The following is a 23,367-nucleotide window of genomic DNA, read 5'->3' as shown; positions in this document are numbered from 1 at the left end:
TAGCTTTAGAGGATTTGATGAGAGATCTCAACTTTTTGTTAGCCTAGTAACTTCCTATGATTCCACACTCCTATGATCCTATGACCATCTTCCCTGCCTCCGCCATTAAGTGCTTTAGCAGCTACACAAACTCAGATCATCTGGTCTGTAGTCAAGGCTTTATCCCTCCATGCCCCTGGCAAAGGCACCATAACTGACACATTAGAACAAAGCATATTTCTTCTTAAACTTTCCTCTCCTACTCTACTACATTAATTCCGTTACAGTAATGTTTGCTATAACCTCCATTTGTATACAGCCCATTATAGCACAATTCACAGGAAAATACACCATAATGCCCTTCACTTAAATTATGAAGCATCCATGTCTAACTTTCTTATTATTCAGTATTTTTAATTATTCTAGCATGCATGCCCATTCAGTTATTTGTCTCACTGTACATATCCATTATAAACATTTATTGCAAATTATTCATGTCTTGTGCTTAACTGTTTTCTGTTTAATTTATATTGCTATAACAAGTAAAAGAAATACTTTAGTTATTGCCATGATTATATTGCATTGTCTTTGTTCCTTAAACATCTCCAACATTTACTTACTAAATGTTAGTTACTAGATGTTTTAGGTGTTAATAGATGTTTCCTTGATCTATTGTTTAGCTGCATGCTAAAGTTATTGGCATGTGCATGTGTCATTTCATGCTTTGTGCCTTTGGCACAGGTCATAGCTGAAAATAATCTTTGGACCAGCTCATCTAACCTGCTACCAAAATTTGACCAGATAATAAATAAGATGTGGACTTACTTTGCCACATTATTTTATAAATGTGTAAAACACTGTCGGGCTGTTATTTTGCAGATTTCATACATATATGGCTTCAATCCCTGGACCTTATGGAAGGATCCGCATTTGTATTCTGTAGCCATGCCTACCACAAAGGCAGGAACAACTGATTAGATTCCTCCTGTGCTATTCAAAGGTGTATTTAAGTAGGCTATATTACACTTGTGAATTATATCTTGTGTAAAAGTAGTCAGATAAATTACGTATTTTCTACATTGCTGTAGAATAGGCTAATAGTGGAACCTTTTACTGCACATTGGCCAGATATATGTTGCGTCTGGACTTCTTCATTAATATCAATAATTAACAGAGGACATCAGGAAAGTCTGATGGTGGTGATATGTACAGAAATGTAAACCATCTGTGCATCCAGTGAAAATGCTTGTTTATTACAGGTGCTCTGCAGCTGTTAACGTTTAGGTCTGTTAATGTACCTATCTGGCAATGATCCCTCACAGCCAAAATTATTATTTTGATCCAGATGTCACATTAATCTAAACATTCTTTTGAACAATAGCCAAGTTTGCCCAGTTGGGTTGTATCAAGTATTGGAATTAAGGGCTTTGAGCTAATGCCCAGACTAAACTGATCTAAAACCTTCAGTCTCACATTATTTACTGCACGAGTCTCAATGTTTAAAAAAATCCTACATTCTTATTCTTTCCCTGCCAAAGGCAATAAAAGAAAGGACAGCAATTATTTATCATCATATGCATTTACTAAAAATAATATTACAGTCTACTGTAACAGTTAACAAATCAATCACCACTAGATAAAGCATGCTTAGATATTAACTGCACTATTCCTTTCAAAATGAAACTGTCAGGATGGCCAAATGGCCCTGACTTACCTTCTATGGCCAATAGGCATTCTGGCAGGGGGCAATGATGGCATAATGGTCTTCACCTCAAATGTATGGACCAGAGACTGATTCTGACCTTATTGTCTAGGCATAAAATATCCCTTCAGGGTAGTAGGGCCTGTATTCTATTCACCTATAAACTATGCAAAGATGCAGTTACAGTTTGGCAACAGGCAGTTCTTTTGTTATTAAATAAACAAAGACAACAACCACCACCACATTTGCCATTTAACAGTCCAGAATATGCATCATTAATATAATCGACTGTCAAAGGCATGGATTGATGAAACTGCACTGTTAAATTTCTTTATTCTGATGCAATGTTCTATTACAAACCTTTATGAGAGGGATTTTGTGTAAGAATTTAAATGAAACATAATAGACTCTGCATCTGAGCTTGTGCCTCATGCAGAAAGCCTAATATGCAGCAAAATTCCATACAAAAGTCTTGTGTGATGTTTAGAGTGCTACAGAAGGGAGTAAATACCATGTACATAGTCTGACCGCATTATGTCTCAACATTGATCTTTACATGCAGTATATATATAGATGCCTCCTCCCTAAGATCACATGTGATTCACAAAGATCTACAACAACTTACATAAATAGAACTATCGACTAATGGATGGTGCACTTCTTGTGACTGTACTAAGCTCCCCTTACTAGCTGACTCGTTGCTTAGTTAATACGGTTGAGCAACTATATCAACACTAAAAAAGAAAAGAAAATGATAACCTTTTTTGGTAGGAAAATTTCTAAGATAGCCATAGTTAGCTCATCTTTTACCCTAGGCATTTCCCCATCTCAGTGCCACCTCAACCCAAAGTTGAGGACAAAAATGTCTTCTCAAAAGTGAGGAGAAAAAAAAGAAACTATAATAAGTACTTTGCTAGCAGACATGGACTGCAGTCATAAATACAGTATCAGAATTAACTTATGAAGTCACAATATCCTCTTGGCTTCATAAATAAATGCTGTTACTGAACTTGTACCCCATTGACACTTGCAGAGTACAGGACTAATGGCTTTCACCCAAAGCAGCCACCAGCTTTGCCCCACCCTAATTGTGGTACTATTGTAGTGCACTCAGACTTGCTGCAACAACCATATCATTCCTGCCATCAAACAGTGATACTCCCCAAGTTCCAGCCAATGGTAGCTGTCAGACTGGCAAATTATCATATTATTGTAATGATCTTATCTCCGCCTTCATGCCTTATGAATGAAAGATTTTTATGAATTGCTGCGTGGCATAACAGAACAGCATGCCTTGGTAGGGGATAGGTACCTACTAAGGTATAATATACCTTAATTAGTAACTGCTTTCTGACACACTGTACAGCACAGGTACCGGGTTTGAATCTCACCTTTGAAAGGGAAAGTGGCTAGGCTTAAAATGTCCCACAAGGGCAGCTAACCTTGAACTTACCTATGTAGGTAACTAACATGCTATGCAGCTATTCATTTCTTTGCACTGTAGACCACAGTATAATGTGCATCTGTGTGCCTTTCTTAGATATTGACTAACTTTTGTATAGTGACTGTCAGCACCACGATCCATATCTATGATCTGGAATAAAGACAGGAAATGTACTAAACATAGTGCACAATATTGATTTATTCAGCTGTGCACTATATGCATAGATAGCCTGGCTCATATGAAGGTACTGAACCCTAATGTAATATCCGAGTCTTAAACATTCTGGTTCACATATTTCAGCAGAGTAGCAGTTTGGGAGTACAGTGCCATTAGTGGGTAACAGATTAAAAACAAACAAACAAACAAACAAACAAACAAACAAACAAACAAACAAACAAAAGAGCAAATAAAACTTAAAACAAACAACTTTTCCTTCTAAAATTGTCAGTGCACGTATTGACATTGGCAAGTTCAAACATATTGGCCATTCAAGAAATAATGTAATATGCACTTTGTGAAACAGTCTAGTATGTCTGAATTATTACCGAGCTTCAGAATTAATAACCAATAGAGTGGGTTATAACTTAACTATGAAGATACCAGGGGAGTGTATATTACAAAATGAAAATAATGCATATCTGTTTATTTATAAAGACTATTTCAGTGATACCTAGGAGCAGTGGTTTAAAGGCATCCAAGGCATATCATCTTCAGATGCAATAAAACATGTAGCATTTTAGGTGGCTAGTTGTCAGTATAGACAGAAAAAGATACCAAAGTATTTAGTAATACACTATTTCTTACAGTGTTATGGTATACATATGGAATTTTTGAATGCAAGAAAGCCATGAAAATGTGATGACCCTTTCAACTTATTCATAGGTTCACAGAATTCAGTTATGTCTTTAACATCTCTTGCGGTTTACAGGCATCAGTTCCCAACTGATTTTCTGTAAAGGCATTGTCTTAATGTGTTCACTCATTTTTTTTGTACCAGCATGTCAGTAAATCAGTTGTGAATCCAGGAATCTCTGGAAAGCTAGCAATTTGGGGAAACACAGAAAGAAACAAATCTCTTCAAAAATGGATGTTTTTGGAAACCATAAAAAGGTGAAATATGGACTGAAATATAATGTCTTAGTGTGCTAGTCTATAAAAAAAACAGCGCTGAGACTCTTTTTATCTTCTGTTTATTTGTTAAAGATCAGATGAAATAGAAGTTTACAAGAGACAAACAAATTTCATGTCATGATTCAAAAAATGCAGTTTGTTCCTATGTGCCAGTGTATACAAAATAAGACATCCAGTAAACATCTGTCTCAAATGTAATTTTCAAAGTAGCTTAAAGTGTTTTTTCTTGCACAGGCATTTTACTCTGTGCAAAATTCATATAAGCGTCATTAGTGGCAGATGCACTTAACATCTCTTTTGACATAATGCATGAAATTACTGAGGTTAACATACCTCTGAAGCACAAATGTAAAAAGAAAAGGCTTTTACATATTTATGGTCTGGCCCACTGAAATGCTCAGACGATTTTTGTATCTACCTTAGGGAAACCATATCTAAAGGCATTCAGGTTACATTTTCATCACTTCAGCTACACAACTAAGCATGTCTCCATATTGTAGGCTGGTTGTCAGGCATTTTTCTCAAGAATTCCACTTCTAGGTTTTTGGTTAGGGGTGGATGGCAGAAGGCAACAGTGTCACATGGTCAGGATGTTACAGTAGTTGCTTAATTTCATCCGAGTCCGGAGCACCAGTCTGAAGTCAAATTCCTGGAATAATGAACAATATAACTGAAGCCTCAGTCAAATCCATTCAGAAGAATGTCAGCAAGTATTTTTTTTCTATAAGAGGTCCATGTCTCTTCAAACTTCCATGGTGAGGACTGTGCTCCCTGAACCCCTGTTCATCAGTAGTTATTAGACATGCAGTTCAGGGCACCATTGAGGAGCCATCCCAATTTCCCAGTTGCCCCAACAACTGTCTAGTTAAGTGATTTGTTCTAACTCACACAGTAGGCAGATGGAATCTGATGGAATCCAGCCCTGGAGTACAAGAACAGCTTGTTTAAAGCTTTAATCCTCTATAGTAATTGCCAGACTAAGACAATCAAACACACAACCTACTGATGTTCTAACATGCAAGGCATCATACCCTGCATCTTGAGCCAGTGACATCAATTGTAATCTAATTCGGTGTTGCCATATCTCATGGTAGGGAGATATAGCCCTTGCAGTAATCCCTAGACAGAATTTTTCCATTAAATGTCTTTATGCACAATTCATAAATATCTCCTGAATAACTTACTCATTAAACCCTAGTGATGCCTACAGGTATGTATCTATGACTGGCTAATTGATACTTCACAAAGTGAGACGCCAAGATAAACTGTTGAAAAAACACAAGTGGCACAGTGCTGACCAGATCAAACCTCCGAAACACAATATCTGCACCAACAGCAAACAAAGTTGAATAATTTGATGAAGGTGGGGAGAATGCTCTCTACCGAAAGCGCTCAATTTTAATAAAATTATTCAACTTTGTTTGCTGTTGGTGCAGATATTGTGTTTCGGAGGTTTGATCTGGTCAGCACTGTGCCACTTGTGTTTTTTCAACTGGCTAATTGATGTTTCTAGGCGTCTAATATTTATTTGTTCACATTTACATTAATAATTTCAAAACAATGCTATACAAGCTATTAAAATATTTCTTTTTAAAGATTAAAGATTACACAATGGACAACACTATTACAAATATCTTGCATATCTAGAGGGATATTAAGCATTGTGTACATACCTACTATTGACTTTATCATAATTTTCATATTTTCGTAAATATTTCAACAACCAACCTATACAGACAGAACTGCTTAGCCTCACATGAAAGCTGCTTCTCTGTATGAAGAAAATGACACTGGCAGCATGTGTATAGTTTGATCAATTACCGAGCTATTCAGAGTAATTTACAAAACATTAAAAAATAGAATATTTACTATGTTTATTGTGATTTATGAAACAGAGCTTACAATTTAGAATCCAGGGAATGCTGCCACTGTAAAAATGAGTTTGTACTTAAAACACTAGCGTCTACACTTGTTTAGTAACATTTTCAGTTATAGAGATATGAGCATTTCTTTCTACTATGAGTTCCTAACTTGATTTTGTCAAAATATTTGGATACATCCACTGGAGGTTAGAATGCAGCCATTCGGAGCTCCACTGGAGGTGGTAACTTCATCTACTCCAACTTTGTTTATCTTGTATAGTTCCTAGAATACCCAAGGGACCAGATGAATCTGCTGACTAAAGATCTGGCCCCCTAGGCAGCAAACTGTCTGTAAATGCAGTTTTCCATTTTTAATTTTGAGACAAAAAGAGTGATTTAAGAAATGTGTTTGTGTTTGAGATAGCATCATTATCCATCTAGCTCGCTGGAGTCATTTGTTTGAGGCCATTTTGTTAGAAGTCCTCTAATATTGTTTGCTTTGCTCTTTGGTACGATCTACACACTTATCAACATGCATAGTAAGGATGTAGAGTATTACAAAGAGATTGAGAGCTATGAATGCTGGAATTATGTGGCACATAGTGAATACAGCTCATCAAGACTGGAGCACCCACATTGTCTAACAGCTGCAAGGTTTGAGTGGACCAGCCTCACAAATTCAAATTATAGTTTTGCCACAACTCACCTGCATATGGTGTAATCATACTACAGTAGAGAGGACAGTTATTGACTGTAAATGAAAAGAACTGTTTGTCAGTAACAAATGCAAGCATTTACTGCCACAAAGTCAAACTGCATACATTCTAAATCCTATTGTACTCACTAACACTATATACAAAAACTGCTAGCGCTCAAATTCAAAAATAACTATTGCCAGTGTAAACAAGCTTCATTTACATAAATATATAAAAATATTGCACATATATAATCAATGGTTCCATGTAGTCATAAAATCAATATAGTAATATATGTTTTTTGCTGGGAGGAATGTCATATCATCTCAAGTTTGGCTGGAAATAATTATGATATATCACTTTAAACGAAATTTTTTGTTTAAAGTCTCTATTATATATCGCAATCTGTGAAAATTTATGTTTGTACAAGGAATCAGATAAAACAATAATAAATCAGCAATTTAAAAATGTAAAGATACATTCTAAGTAACAATAGAAAGAATCTTTTGACCAGTACTGTTGATTTCTTCGATGTCCTTGCAATATGCAATTTTATGAAGATGGTGGGAATAACCATTTAATGACAAAAAACAAACCAACTTAGAAGAAGCACCTTGTCAAGTCTTTCAATATCTAAGTATGACTTGTGTTTCTTAAATGGGTTCTCTTCACATGTTTGGTGTAGACACTTTTTGTCAGATAAGCTGCATAAAACAAAAGGATATAGCAGAGCTTTAAACATATCTAAAGGTGGAAGTTGATGATCTGGTACTGCATGACACAGAATCGCATCTGATGACATGCAAATGGAACAGTTATGCACAGGCAAACAACATTATTAAAAAACATTTATGCTGCATTGCTTCCTCCCTTGAGCAACCTTAGGAATATACTGACAGGTGAGCGATGCTTTTGCTCTGAACATATACTGCAACCCACATAAGTGTTTTACATACTTTCATAAATTATGGCTGTTTCATCAATTTGATTCACATAAGTTGTAATTACCTGAAGTTTTTAAGTGAAGAATTAACATATTTATTCTTGCTATTAGTCCGTACTGTTTATGTGAAGAATTAGCATTCATGTCCCCATTACTGGTTTTCTTGTGTTTCCTCCACCCCAGTTGTGCTGGCAGAATTTTGCTATGAGGAAAATTTGTACATGCACAATTTATTTCTTTATCAGTAAAACTCTTATAAAGGAAAGCAATTCATTTGTCTTACTGCAGTGATATTCAGAAGTATATATTTTTTTTGATGCAAAGAAAGGGCAGGAAGGTTGCCAGAGTCTTGCAATGGCATTTAAAGGAAGATCATTGTTTATATTTTTCTCCCTTTTCTCCAAGGTTTTTGTGATCTTGTAATTGGTGTATTAGTACACAGATTGAGGATATAGGGGCTTGCATTTATGTTAGGATTGCAGAGGGGTTTGTCACTGGGGAAAAAATAGTTTTCTTTCTGTTTTGCGACCTTGGAAGTGTTGCTGTTTTGAGTAGTGAACTGACATGGCCATAAATTATTTGGTGTGGAATAATCTAATTTTGATTAAACAAAGTGTGATTATTCATATTAATACCCCATATGTCTTGTACCTACTGAGTGCCATCACAGGCTCCAGTTTCCATGTGACCCTGTGTCGGATGAATCATCTGAATCAAAGAATATATGAATGACTGAATAAATGAATGAATGAAGCTCTGTGAGTAATCCTCCTGTTATTTGACTACATCCCCTTTACTTCTCCCATTATACCAAATGGTCATATTGTTGTCTTACTGAAGTTATTTTATGTTAAAGTGTTAGTCTTCTCACAGGCTTGAACTTGTCTTTATTGTATGTGCATTTATTTGTGCTGCAATTAAACAACTTGAATGTGCATTTCACTGTATCAATATACAGGTACTTGACAAACTGGATGCTTCTCTTTATGATGTTGTTCTTAGACATTATTCCATTTATGTTATAATTTTCTATGCAGTTATTTTATAGGTTCATAGGTATATACTACACTAACGAACACAAGGGCCTTTTTAAGCCTAGCGATGCTTCCCAAATGTATCCATCATGTTTACTGCCCTAGAGGTTATTTTTAGGGGTATGTGTAAGCTAGAGCATGGGTGGTAAAACATTTACAGGTCGTCTCTACCCAGTAGTGATGTAGGTGACAGACCACAGGTGAATGTAACATCCACTGATCCAAGTTATGCTTGAATAGTCTCAGGAAAGAACTGTGCTTCACATGGATGGGAAGCCTATTTTAAAGAAGGGGTATTCTCATACACATACCTGTCCCTCCGGCATGTCCTATTTATGTCACAAGCAAGGTTTATGCCCCTGGATCATGTGTTTCTTTTGTGGATATTCACATGGTCCACCAGAGTGGGATCCCTGCATGCCTTCCATGCCAGGCATAGATTTTGATGTTCATTCTTTCTGTTTGTACTGTGACTTGGAGCTTTTCTCTCCAGGAGTCCTCTGAAGTGAAATTTCTGAGTTGGTCATTCCTAGTAACAATGTGTAATAAATAAATAGCTCCACAGTATTTCATGATAGCAGGGAAAGGCAAGGGAATGAATAAAATCAGAGAAGTACAGTGAAAACAACTATATCCTACATATTTCTCTCATCATTTCTTCCTCTTTGAAATGATCCATAAGTTGCCAAAGTGTGATTTAACTGCTACTTCCTTTGCGTGGTATTTCACGTTTCCATTGCACTCCATCCCTTGTTTTGTGCCGATGCTCTTGACATTGTTTTTTATACATTTGTTCTTGGAGTCTTGCATTATATCGATCACCACATTTAAGATCATGTGGACCATGAAAAGGCACTACAGTAAAGTGTTCCTTCCCCAGTTCTTTTCCTCTCCTAGAACCATTAATCTATTAAGTCTATGGCAAATACAGATGTGTACTTCACTCCAGTGTCACTCACCTCTGACATAGCAGCTAAGACCAGAATGCTACTAAAACTAAGAGCACTGCCTGACAAAAAGATTGAAGAGGGGTGAAGAGACTTTGTAGTTAAATAGGTCTAACCTTTACGAAAAAAATACTTTAAGGACTGTTTATACATTAAAATAAACTTCTTACACTGCATTTAAAAGGATGGCAATGAGTATAAAACAGCCAGAGTGACCTTTAAACAGATGCAGACTGCAGGGAGTGTAAAAGTAAAGTAATGATGAGTACTACCACTCAAAGTGAACAGACAAAACAACCTGCAAGAGAGCAATGCGCAAAAATTGTATTTTCTAGTGTCTGATTTTATATTATCAATTATCATTCTGTGTTATTTTGCACTAAGTTTACTTTGAGTACATAATTTAACATAATTTGCAATAACGTGTATATATATATATATATATATATATATATCATATTCTTTACTTCATTTTAGTTTATAAATAGTGCTTATAAGCACTCTAATACAGTTAAAGTTGAAGTCACATGGTATATTTTGGAAGGGAAAAAGCCTAGCCTAAAAAAAGTGACCAGTCATTAAAGATACAATAATAAAATAATAATTTCTTGTTCAATGAGAAATGCTCTGTGTAGAATTTTTGCCTGTTATCTTGATCCCGCCCCAGCACAGCAAATAAATTATTTAATTGTAAAATTACTACGTTACTACATGGGGGGCAGCAATATTGAATATCCATTTGTCTTGAAAAAATTAATTAATAACAAAAACACATTTATATGAGGACTTAAGTGTTATGATAATAGAGTATATGAAATGGGCAAACTTTGCCAATAAACAAACTAGTAAATTATCTGGTATAATGTTACGTATCCTTTAATCTTTTTCATCAAGAAGTTATTCTGTGCTTATTCCCAAATTTAAAAAGTAAGATCATTCTTAGAGCATGGAAATGGTTTTGCTTCTATCCCACTGAAGATATAAATAAGTGAAAAAAAATCCGAAAATTCTATATAAAACACAGAGGTTTAGTAAATGGGCTAGACTGCAAAGAAAGACTGAGGAAGCTAAATATATTTTCTATTCCTTATCACCTGTTTGTGATCACCTGCTTTGGGTTTAGCAAAGCCTGAATGATGAGCTTAAGAAAATGACCTTGGACATTCATTTTATGATAGCTGTACTAGAAACAATAATTAGGCAGTCTGCAGTGACAAGTTGCTTAGGATAAGGAGAGCTCAGCTTCTAAAAGACAAAGCAGGAGCAATGCAGGAAAAACTACCAGCTTAAATTAGACGCAAGCCTCAAAATGTTGAGAAAAGAAGAGATGACTGGTACAAGTATAAAGGTTATGGGACTATTTCAAGATGGAGAATGACTTAGCAATCAATTGGTGAAACATGGACGTGGGACCTGCTCAGTGGCTCATCTGCTTTCATCCAGTCAGATCATTCATTCATGACGGGGTGGGCGCCAGGCATCCCTGGGTTAAGCAAGGGCACTAAGGCCCCTTTTTTCTTGCAGAGGATCCTCATCACCTCATTTGATCTCCATGGGGCAAGCATAAGGTGATCAGTAACAAGATAGACACAGCTGCCTACCCTTTCTATAAAGCGATCCCCATGGTAGCTCCCTTCAGGTCCGGATAGTGCTGCCTGCATCATGACAGTGTACAGCACAAGCAGTGTATGTTCGGCACGCTTGTACCCACAGAATAGAACACTCAGGTCTTCTGTTTGGTGTCATTCAAGTGGTGAACTAGAACTGCCCCCCCCCCCTTAGGACTGGTGAGCCAATGACAGTTACTCATTCCTATCCTCCTGATCCAACCCGTCTAGCGCTCATGCCACTAATCAAATACAGGTTGCTTGGGTCATAGTCAGGGATTCATCCCTCCATACCAAGGGGTCAGGTGCCTTAGGTTTAATTTTACACAAAATCTATTGCAATCTTTTGTCTTACAGAGTGTTTTCCAAACTTCAAGAAATAACCCAAGCATTGGAGCCAAATACAGATTAATAAGAATGTGTTTGTGTTACAAAGAGGAGTAGATGACCTTCATGTCTTTTAAAAATAAAAATGCAGCTAAAAATCATAACCTGCAAATTAATGTTAAGTGGAATGGAAAATCTGTACAGTGGATATGTGTTTATTTTTTAACTATATAAAACAACCTTGTATATAAAGAAATTATACAGCTTGCAGATGACAACAAAAATCTGTTTTTCTATTTGTAAAATGTGTTTTCATAACAAAATATTGCCCGACTGAGTTGTGCTATTATTCTGCATGCAAAATAGTGCTCTGGCACTATAGGCAGACGGTTACTGTCATGATCCATTAACAAACTTTATGTGGTAGTACTGGACCTGCCTAATGTTGACCCTTTTCTACAGTATATAGTCGACAAAGTGAATAGCAGCCAACACAAGATGTGATATGGTTGGGAGTGCTGGCTACCAAATGTTACTTATTTTTGACTTTCCAACCCATGTATCAAATGAGTTTACTATCACTTGAAAGAACTGCAGTTGATTGAATCTTAATGGTTGAAACACTTTGTCTGACAAGCAATTGACTGAAAACCCATTTGAGTGAAGAGCCATTTGACTGAAACCCATTTCACTGAATCACAAATGATAAAAAATTGGATTGGCAATGCCCCCAACATGTTGCATCCCCAGATGTATGTGTTTTCGTGCACCAACACTAATTCACTGTGTTTGGTGTTTTTTTTTTTTTTGTTTTCTCAAATGGTTATACAACCACAGATTTAGTACATATATAATTAAAGTGGGTGTGGTAGGCAAAGACCCCCACATGGGGCGCAGGGAGGCTTGCCATCCCTACAAAAACATTGTTTTATGCTGTATTTTCTTATGTTGAATGTTTTCTATAATTTGGGATTCAGTGAAATGGGTTTCAGTCAAACGTATTTTATACAAGTGTGTTTTTAGTCAAATGGATTTTCAGTCAATTGCTTTTCAGTCAAATTTTTGCAAACATTTGACTTTCAGAAACTGCAGTTCTGTCTAGTGATAGTAAACCATCAAATGGCCTATCAGAGAAGCCAACTTGTGTTGTGTTGTATTACACCAAATATACTTTGTGCCATTAAACATTGCAGGAAGAAATTCAAACTCATTTTGTTTGAGTTGCTCCTAGTTAAATTCTGACAGCCAGACATTTTCTTTATCTTGTAATCTAGGCTGTGGATATTAGAGAAGATATGGACAACTTCCAATATTGATTGATTAATAGTGGTGACTACCTAGCACCCAAAACAGTGATTAGCAACTACATATCAAATTCTAAAACAAAAAGTCTTCATTGCTGTGATATATATAAAATCATCTTCAGAAATTATTCTACATCACCTTTTAACTACAAAGTAAAATATGCAACTGCATTTAGGAACAGAGCTGCACAATACCTAAAAAATCGCCCTTTACCAACTGACGTAAAACAACTGCTTGTCATTCATGCAACAGCTGAATAGTACCTAAGGAATACTATCAGAGTATTGCTTATCTCCCTGAGACCTGATTGCATGAGACCGAGTGTAGTTCAGGGTCTGAATTACTGCAAATCTAGAAAAAACTGGAGTAGCACTCAATATCTACAAAAGTTGGGATAATGCTTTTTCTGCTGGTGGACATCTTTTCAGCTTTCAAGGGTAAAGGTGGTTTCTTCGTAGAATGGAAGAGTTTGTGAACCCAAGTGCCATGCTGAAGTTCATTGCTTTTAAATGTTCAGAGTACCAGCTCTTTCTGTAAAAGGATATTTCATGCAAAACTGACCACCTGCCAGGATGGAAACTCATAGGCTATTACAGTTTTATGCACCTGGTTCTTGGCAGGATGAATTAACACAGGTAATTTTAAGGCAGCTTGATTGAAGATAAGGTTGCATGAATGAATTGTCTTGCATTTGTCTTAACAGCATGTGCTTTTACTGTGATTTTATTCTGCACACTCTGCAGTTTGCAAATATTTTGATTCTTATTCTCATGCATCAGCATTCTTTGTCAGATGTCAGCTGTCCTTTGTCTAGCAAGTCATCTTCTGGGGGCCGTTCTCGGTCAAAGAAACCACACTGTTGCAAGAAATCAAAAAGTGTAATTAGATACAATGTGGATAATCTTGGGAAAATGGTTAAGTCATTTAGCATAATCAGCCCTCTCGGCTGGTAATTATTAACAGCATAAACAACACTTTTTACATAAAACATGTTTTAGGTTATTATTCTGTTCTACTCATTAGTTACACCACCTTACTTGTACCACCGAACCACCAAAAATAATGTAGTGCATGGACTTCCACAAGTGCTCCATGAAATCGGGGGAAATGACAGGCTTGTTATGTACCTTTCTGACATCAGAAAGGCCCTTCACAAGCTTTTGTTAAGCATTCCTCACCATAGCTACGTTCTAGTCTCATACTAGAGCATTAAAAATGCTTAGTGCCCACCATAGAACAGTGGCAAGAGCCCCAAAATCTTTAAAACATTGTCAAACCCTTCATTCAGCCATTTTTTTGGTTGAAGGGTTTATGTTTTAAAGCTCTTTCTGCTTCTCACTGCTGTTCTGTGATTAGGTGTGAATTTCTTGATATCCATGTCTCAAACGTATAACAAGCTAGTTATGATTGCAGATACAGTCATGTGTCTGTATTAGAAATAAATGTAGCTGTCACTTTCCTGGGCTTGTGTAAATTTGGACTGGGGAATTCCTAAAGATAGTCTTTCCTTACCCGTAACAAATACACACGCACACACACACACACACACACACACACACACAGACACACACACACACACACACACACACCAACAAATATACATTGACTTAATGAAGAAAAAAAAAGAAGGAAGCTTAGGTGTTGTAGACAATTATTTTAATGTGTAACACAATGTAGTGGCTCCATCTGTTAGCTGTCTAGTTAAGTTTCATTTTTTCCTAAGGATGAGTATCAGCTGCCAAAATCCACTAGATATTTTGAAATAGACTCTCCTTAAGTAAGAGCAGATGCAGATTGCATTACTAGTTCATTGGCTAAATTTTCTGGCATTGCCTAAAATATTTTGCTGTGGTTCTTCTTAGGCTGCTTAAACCAAAATATTTGGCTAATTAATCTTTGCCCAAATGTAGTGCTTATATTTAGGTTCCATTCATTTGGTGAAAACTCAAGTACTGAAACCCAAAACATTAAAAACTTTGAATACTGATAAGGGGAATTTTCCCATTCCCCAGTGTTGGGAGATCCTGCAGTTAGCATATATAATTAACAGGGGATATGGGAGTGTGGGAGGGCTTCCTCCTTGCATCAAAATATTTTCAACACTTTAGGTTCCAATATTTTGAGTTTTTCTGATTGTAACATAGATCTACTATATTAGCTACTGGATGAAGTACAGACCCAGGAACATTTTCAAAGCATGTTTAATAACTATTTTATTATGTAAACTTGTTAAATACAATATTATGTGTGTAGTATGTTAATCAATGCAGTATAATGCATTTTGACAAAGTCAAATACTTGCTTATATTTTGTGACAAATAAAATAAAGGAAGGAGGTCAAGATAATATTTTACACAACTGGAAGACCTTAAATGTTAAATGCTACCACTATCTTTGGCATTGCTGGGGCTGATGAAAGTAAGCTTTGGGAAAGCTTTTTTTAGAAAAAAAATGGAGCAGTTACCAGATTGCAAGCACATGGTGTCTCAAATATAGCAACAGACTGCAGACCTCTGACTAGGAGTACAGACATATTGATGAGGCAGAGACAATGGCCTCGACTTGAGACCTTACAGAAAAAAAAGCAGCTACCAGTGAAGAATATTTCTTTGCAAGTTATTGATTAGTCTTATCCTTTGTCAACATCATCATCATCACCATTATTGTTACAGGCACCAGTCAATGGATAAATAGCCATATGCTTGCCTTTTCTACCCGAGTTTATATATTTTCAAGTCCTGATGAAGATGTTTATGAGGCGAAGTGTGTGCAGAACTAGTGACTAAAGGTATCACACACTGATGCCACAGAGACAGCAAACTTGCTAGTGGATAAGTTTGGCAAAATATCACTCTCTTATCCCCCTTTAAACATATCACAAACCTTCCCCCAAACTTCCCCTGCACCCTACATATCTGTAGAGCAGGTCATCAAAACCTTGTCCAAGGCAAAAAACACAGCGTATATGGGAGCAGATGGCATCCCAGGCTGTCTTCTAAACAGACTAAAACATGAAGTAGCATCACCATTAATTATCCTTTTCAATCATAGCTTAACACCAGACTTTGTTCCTGAGGAATGGAAAACAGCAACAGTTATTCCTGTCCACAAAGGTGGCCTAGCAACAGACCCAGGGAATTACAGATGATATTTTCCTAACTATAGGAGATTTCAATTACTCATTCAAAGAATTAGATGAGGAAATTGAAAAGTTTCAAGAAGTATTGGTACTGAAATTTAATAATAATAAAACTGAAACTTTATTGTTAAATCACTGACTAGACAGTAAATTTAAAGATAAATACAAATGTAATTGGGAAGGAAAAGAACTAAAATATTTAGAAATAAAAATCTATCAAATATGAGTAAGGTTATTAATAATAATTAAAATGTTAATGCTACCCAAGATTATATATATATATATATATATATATATATATATATATATATATATATATATATATATATATAGATCTACGTCAAATGGTCGAGTTTTCAGAAATTCAAAATTTATATGGATGAGACCATATGATTGAGTTTCCGAAAAGCTGTGACCCCCCCACACCCCCTGCAAATTATATATACCAGGGCTGAGACTTGACTATAGTAAAGTTAAGGGTAAATTTCCTGATTCTTGCTGTACCACAATCTCCATTCTAAAGCTTTGAGTCTTCAAAAACTTGATGATATGGTCTCAGCAATATGAATTTCGAGTTTCTGAAAACTCAATCAATTGACAGGGATATACTGTGTATATATATATATATATATATATATATATATATATATATATATATATATATATGTGTGTGTGTGTGTGTGTGTGTGTATTGCATTCAATAACTTTAATACCTGACATAAAACTTTTAAAGAAAATGGAAGAAATGTTAATTTCATTCATATGGTATCCTAAAAAGCAGAAAATTGCTTATAGAAATCATATAAGATTATGGGATTATGGTGGTACTAGCTTCCCTGATGTAGAATCTTATTCCATTGCTAAAACATAACTATATTAAACTCTGGAAAGATTCATCTTATACTAGTCAACGGAAACCCATTCAGGAGTGAATTATACTAAATTCTTAAAAGTTTATCAAATATGATAAATTAGAAATATGTAACAATCCTTTCATCTGGTTAATAAAATTTACCTTAGATTTACCAAAGAAGGAAATTAATTTCAGTCTTTAGAGTCTACATATATGAAATCAAGTCTTAAATAAGTTAAGAAATATGTATTTAAAACCCCATTAATATCAAAATGAAAACTTTTTGCTTTAGCATTGCACGTACCTCTAGATTTAAGGAAACTCAGAGCAAAGATAAAAAAAATTATTAAAAATGAATAGATTAGTATTATAGCCTGTTTGTTTTGAAAAAGGAAAAGATAAGTTACTATAATACTTAATGAAATATAAGTTGGATGAACCTGTTAATGAGTTAATATTATCCATCAGTAAGAAACACACATTTTTAGGTAATATAATCGAAGAGGATCATAACACTATTTCTCCATTATGTGAGTATAAGAATGCTATCATTAACCTACAAAGGAAGCTTATCCAAGTTATATAATTAAGTATAAATAATTATTTAGATACAAAATGCTGGAACTTTTAAGATAGTAGTGGACTTAGAGACTCAACTGATGGTAGGAATAACACTTTGTTACTTACGTCATTTAGTCAAACTTCTTCATGTTTATACTGGAAGGTTTTTATGTGGAAATATATGCATGGAATATTTGTTACTCCATATAAAATATCTAAGTTTAGTAACATTATTTCTTCCGATTGTTGGAGATGTAGTAAAGATGTAAAAGCTGGTTGGTCACATATGTTTGTAGATTGTGAAAAATTAAATGTATATTGGGAAGAGATAAGCATGTTTTAAAGAGTTATGGTTTAATCATTGTTCTTTAACAAGATCAATAATACTAATGAATGTTCCACTTACTTTATCTGTAAAAGCCAAACAACAAAAATGTTTTGGAGTCTTCTGGCAGTAGCTGGAAACGTTGTTAGATAAAACTGGAAATCAAAATCATTTTGTATGTTCAAAGAATTTTTAAATGTAACAACAATGCTATGTAAAACTGAAAAAGAAGTGATTAGAATAAGATCTATAAATCATACTAAGATTTTTATTTATTGGGATAGCCTTGAAATGCTGCTATTGAAATGCCAAGGCTCTTAGTGTGTTAATTGTAAAGGGTACCATGATGATTGAATGTGATATTGAATTTCTTCCTTTCTGTGTGCATATTGTATACATGTTAAATCAATAAATTGCTACTGCTGTCAGAAAAATTAACCACTGGCATAAAACTTATCCAAGAAGCAGTATATGGATATACATGGCCTATATTAGAAAAACATTGAGGGGATGCAAAACTAGTCTGTACATGATACATTTATATTTATATGTATATACATATATTTAGCAGGGCTAGTCACCTGGTGGTGTAAACCTTGGATCTAGATGATTGTCACTGTTGAAGTAACACCCCCAACCCCATATGCAAAAATGTTAAAAGGCATTGTGGATGGATATATATGGATTTTTTATATGTAATCAGAGGATATTTGCTTTTGTCTCAAATCCTATTGCAATTATGCATAATAGGCATTTCTCTCCACTAACTTCCTGATCTCAGAAAGTCTGCCTCTCAAACTTTTTTCCTTTGACTAATTTATTGCTATCACTCTTTCCTCCCCTTTTATGTATTCTTTTTCTACTTGCTAGTCCTTGGTTTTGTAACACCAGCTCACTTTAACTATTTTTTTCTTTTTTTTTCACTTTAACCCACATTAGCTATTGCAGGCCTTCATCACCAGATTCAGGTCAAACTGTATTATTTTTTAATGATGGTGGTGGGGTAAAGACTCAAACATAGGGACATATTTTGAAAATGCATTTTATCAGCTTAGAAAATGCAAAAATAAAGGGTTTTGCATTGCGTGCATCTTCTGAAAGATATGAAGCCTGAAACCAAAATATCTGTGATTATTTAGTGACTGCAGTTTTCAAGGATTCCCCTGAAAACCACACACTTTATGAGGATCAAACCAAAAATATGAGTAAAAAATCTTGACATTCTGTGAAATTCTGAACAGTTGAGGGCTATGACTTTACTGTGTTGCTTTGTACCATACATGCACTGTTATGACAACTGTTTCTATCTTGTCAGATTGCACTTAGCACATATCTTGTTGTTTTGCACTGCTGTTCAATTTCTTGACTGTATTTTTTGCTGCTGCATTAACTGAATTGCATTAATTGAACTGCTCTGAGTAACCTTAAGCTTGATTCTTGCTACTGCCCTTTATCAGCTGTTCAATACTCATTTGTGACCACTGATTTACTGATTCTTAATTTACTGATACCTGCTGGCAGGCAGTGAGGTATTACATTCCTGAATGCTCATAGGCTGGACAGCAATTAATTTGAACCAACAAAAATTTAAATTTGAAAAAAGTCTTTTCAACCGAACATGTAAAGCAACATTTTCCCTTCTATGTTCATTTAAAATAACGTTCTTACATTTCTACTGCTTAATTAGTGTTAGTGTCACAACAAGAAGCACACACTCTTTATTACAGAAGGCTGTGAGCTCTATTCCTGCACCAAGTAGATCAATTGCTGACACTGCAGAGAAGCATGGGGGGGTCTACATTCCTTAGTGTGTTATCCTTCGGTCCTTAAACCATGGTCCATCTACTTGAGTTGGTGGTAGCTCAGGTGTATGTAAATGATCCCACAGCACTTATCAAATGAGTAGGTGAAGTTCTCCAATGTCATGGCCAAATTTCCCCCATTAGTATACATACAGCCTCAGGTCTCCCCTAAAATAAGGCCACTAGCCTAATGAGACTAACCTGGTTAACAAAGGATAAATAAAAATAAATAATTACAGAACTAAACACTGCAAATTTAGTAGTTACATTGCAACAAAAGAGCTGTGTGGTCTTCCTTTCAAGCATTGTAGGGGTGAATAAGACAAAGTGGCCCATGCCACTAGCATTACAGGAGTGAAGCAGTAGATGGTTTGATCAGTGATCAAATGGGGGCTGCAGGAGACAGCTGAATGGGTGGGGCCAATGAGAAGGGGTGTGTCCAACTAGAAAAGGGTGGAGCTAGACTCAAAACCATAAAAGCCTGGACTTTAATTAAATACTCTGCCCTGGGTGCCAAACCATCATTATGAGAGTCCAATCAAGACAAAAATGAAGTTGAGAAGAAAAAAAAATTTCAATGCATTGCCTACATGACAGCTTACTTAATGTCTAGATGGAAATAAAAAAGTTGTGAGCCATGAAAAAATAAATTACTTTTTAAATACATTACTGGAATGCCAGTCGATCCATGGTGGTGGTGCTGTGGTAGCGTTGTCGCCTCACAGTAAGTCGCTGTCTGGTTCGATTCTCAGCTAGAGTGTCTTCTGCATGGAGACATGTGTGAATGGGCATACCTTTGTTAAAGGTTGTGCGTCAGGGCTGGCAACTCAGCATGTAAAAATCTACTGCTAATCAGTAGCAGACCGGAGTTCCACTGTGGCGACCCCTAACCGGGAAAAGCCGAAGGACAAAACAACAACTGGAATGCCAGTCAAAATCAAGTATAAAAAAACAAGCAGCACTCAACTCAAACCACTTCTCCTTGCACTGCAGTTCTAATTATAATTTATATTCAGCTTTATAAAAGTACCAACATGCTGAAAGTAGCAATCTCTGTGATACTGATTATCTCCACGTGTATAAATGTTTCTTATCCAAAAAAGACCTGTTGCCTGACAACAACTATATCCTTTTTCATGGGGAAAACATGATCAAAGTAAAAAATGAACCGCAAACAACAAACAAGCTCAAGATAAGTTGCTTAAAGGAGGATTACTGCACAGGTTATGGACCACACATGATTGACTGGCATTCTGTTTAGTTTACAGGTAAAGCCTGCAAAGATGATGCAAGTCAACAACAAATGCAATGAGCGTCTGAAAATACTGTAATCCTGTCCTTTATTACAAATACTGTCATATGCATTCCAATATTTAAGGCTTATATGTTATCTAGGTTATGTAAATATTCTCTGCAAGGCAACAACAAAAACACTTTCAATGTTGATCATTCTTTAACAGTATGCTTATTAAAGCTTATTTGCATCTTATAATCTCAGACAAGCTTACCTGATGGTCATTAAAGCATTTCTACTTAAACACAGAGCAACAGGCTCTGCAACAACATGCATTTTCTGAATAATAAGAAGCATAAATCAACAGTATAAAAATATGACAGAAAACCAGAACATTCTACAAAATCAAGGACAGATGAAAAGCCACTGTATTACTTGTGTCTACTTTGGATGGGGGGATACTTTGCACACTTACACTGCATAACTGCTCCTTGCCTTGCTTCGATACATCCAGAGTCACTACATGGGGGAGTGGGATACAACAAGTATGCCACGATTTGAAATGTCTCTGGCTGATGGTGATGGCCCTGACACATTTGTCATTTCTCTCAACCTCAGAGCAAGAAATCTGGAAAACGTCATAAATAGAAGTGGGACAAAGGCCCAAAAATAAGGACAATTATTAAATATTGCTCTTATAAACTTAGAAAGATAATAGAATAGTAGACCTTGCATTAGTACGAATTTTCTGAAGGGTATGAAATCTGAAACTCAAATGCCTGTCAATAATTTCTAAGTTCAGCCTTTAATGATTTGCCACTAATTTGCGAGAAAACCACAATTTTATGAAAGACCAAAAATGCGATGCAAAAATATAAAATAGCCATTTAATACAGCTGGGAACCTGTCAAAGAAGGGACACTTTTTAACAGTAGCACTGTTAAGTTGAGCAGCTGACAAAATAAGAGAATCTACATGCATTTCTAAAAAAAGTAATCTGTAACTCTGATCATTACAATTATTTATTAATTGTAAACCCTCCACATTTCTTCCAAAATTGCCATTTTGCATAGGGATTATTGGGGGAGAGCAACATCAAGTATGTGCCTGCAGATGTTGCAGTCCGATCTTCTTCCAGTCTCTCCATCCATGTACATGACTGCAGACATTGCAGTCTGATTACCTTCCAGTCTATGTGTTTACAAATCACATAGACTTCTGGGCATCTGTACACTGATGCCTTCCCATTGTAATATGGACTGGTTAAATGGCAGAGCATGCATGTACAGTTCCAGGGACTCGCAGCTAATATTTTACAATTCTGTTTTCCCTTTACAGATGGGGCGACTGCAGTCCAATAGCACGAGTCGCCCCTGATCAACCTACATTTATGAGCTATTATACTGTTGTGGATCGTTGCTTTTATTTTAGATAACAACTCATGATAACCTGCAGTAAAGAACTGAAATTATATTATCTGCAGGTCTATGGTGTTATTATGACTACTACTGTACTGGAAGATTGTTCTATTTATAATTTGGTGCTATATTTTAAGTACAAGTCAATATTACCTGTGGTGGTGTTACATTACTTATTACTCATTCTACAGTACTTTACTGTGGTTTTGATTTACTTCTTTTAATTTGAAGCTGATACTATCCCATTGCTGTTCAGTATCTCTTAGACCCTGTTTATAATCTGTTTTTAAACTGTGCATGGTTGCACAGTATACAGGCTATATTTACTTTTCCTTACAGTTCTAGAAGTTTTAGTTCTTATTCTATACTGTTCCCTAAGAGTGTACTAAGGAGGTCACATTTTGCTTTTCCCTAAACCATTAACAGTTCTCTCATACTATAACAAGTGTAACTGTCATATTACAACAGGCAACATTTTACAATTTTCCCTTAATGACAGACCCTATAACCATAATATATTGGATATTACTTTGGGTGTTAGAATTTAGCATGTTTCCTACTATTCAACAGATTATTATACCCACTTTGTATAATTTTAATCCAGCTGTCTGTTTAGTCTATGTCTTTTATACAACAATCTACATCAGTCTCAATAACTATCTTGTTTTGTTTTCATCCTTATGATTGCAATCTGCTCTTACCCCTTTTGTGGCAAGCTTGTGTGAGTTTGGTACTTTGAGACAATGACTGTTTCATGCTTACCAATGACCCACTATTAATATCCATCAATGACACAGTCTGTGAGAGAAGTAAGTATTTACCCAAACTGGAGGTTAATCTTTCACAATAGTCTTTGTGTCATAAGTAGCACCCTCACACTGCATAGGTCACCACCAACCCCCACCCCCATAACTTATGTGGTGGAAGATAAGACATCTCAGCCCAAGGCTCCTAGGCAACACACTAAGAAAACTCAGCATCTAGCTGTAGTAGAACACACAACACTCCCACCACCCGCTCCTGCATCCAGCATTAATATACCCTCTCCAGGACTTAAGA

At 35.8% G+C, this 23,367-nt stretch overlaps 1 protein-coding gene across 1 annotated transcript in view; it reads right to left on the bottom strand.

Moving 5' to 3' along the window:
- Nucleotides 1-4,298: 4,298 nt before the first annotated feature.
- ITGA8 (integrin subunit alpha 8) overlaps nucleotides 4,299-23,367 on the bottom strand; it is a 1,841,490-nt gene continuing 1,822,421 nt past the window's right edge. The window contains exon 30 of the mRNA XM_044067504.1: nucleotides 4,299-13,832. Within this exon, the coding sequence (XP_043923439.1) occupies nucleotides 13,752-13,832 (81 nt within the window). The 3' untranslated portion in view covers nucleotides 4,299-13,751. The remainder of the gene's footprint in view (nucleotides 13,833-23,367) is intronic.

The sequence above is a fragment of the Protopterus annectens genome, chromosome 3.part1 (assembly GCF_019279795.1).
Source record: "Protopterus annectens isolate FY-2018-M chromosome 3.part1, PAN1.0, whole genome shotgun sequence".
NCBI lineage: Eukaryota > Metazoa > Chordata > Ceratodontiformes > Protopteridae > Protopterus > Protopterus annectens.
This window is presented reverse-complemented; position numbering and strand designations above follow the sequence as displayed.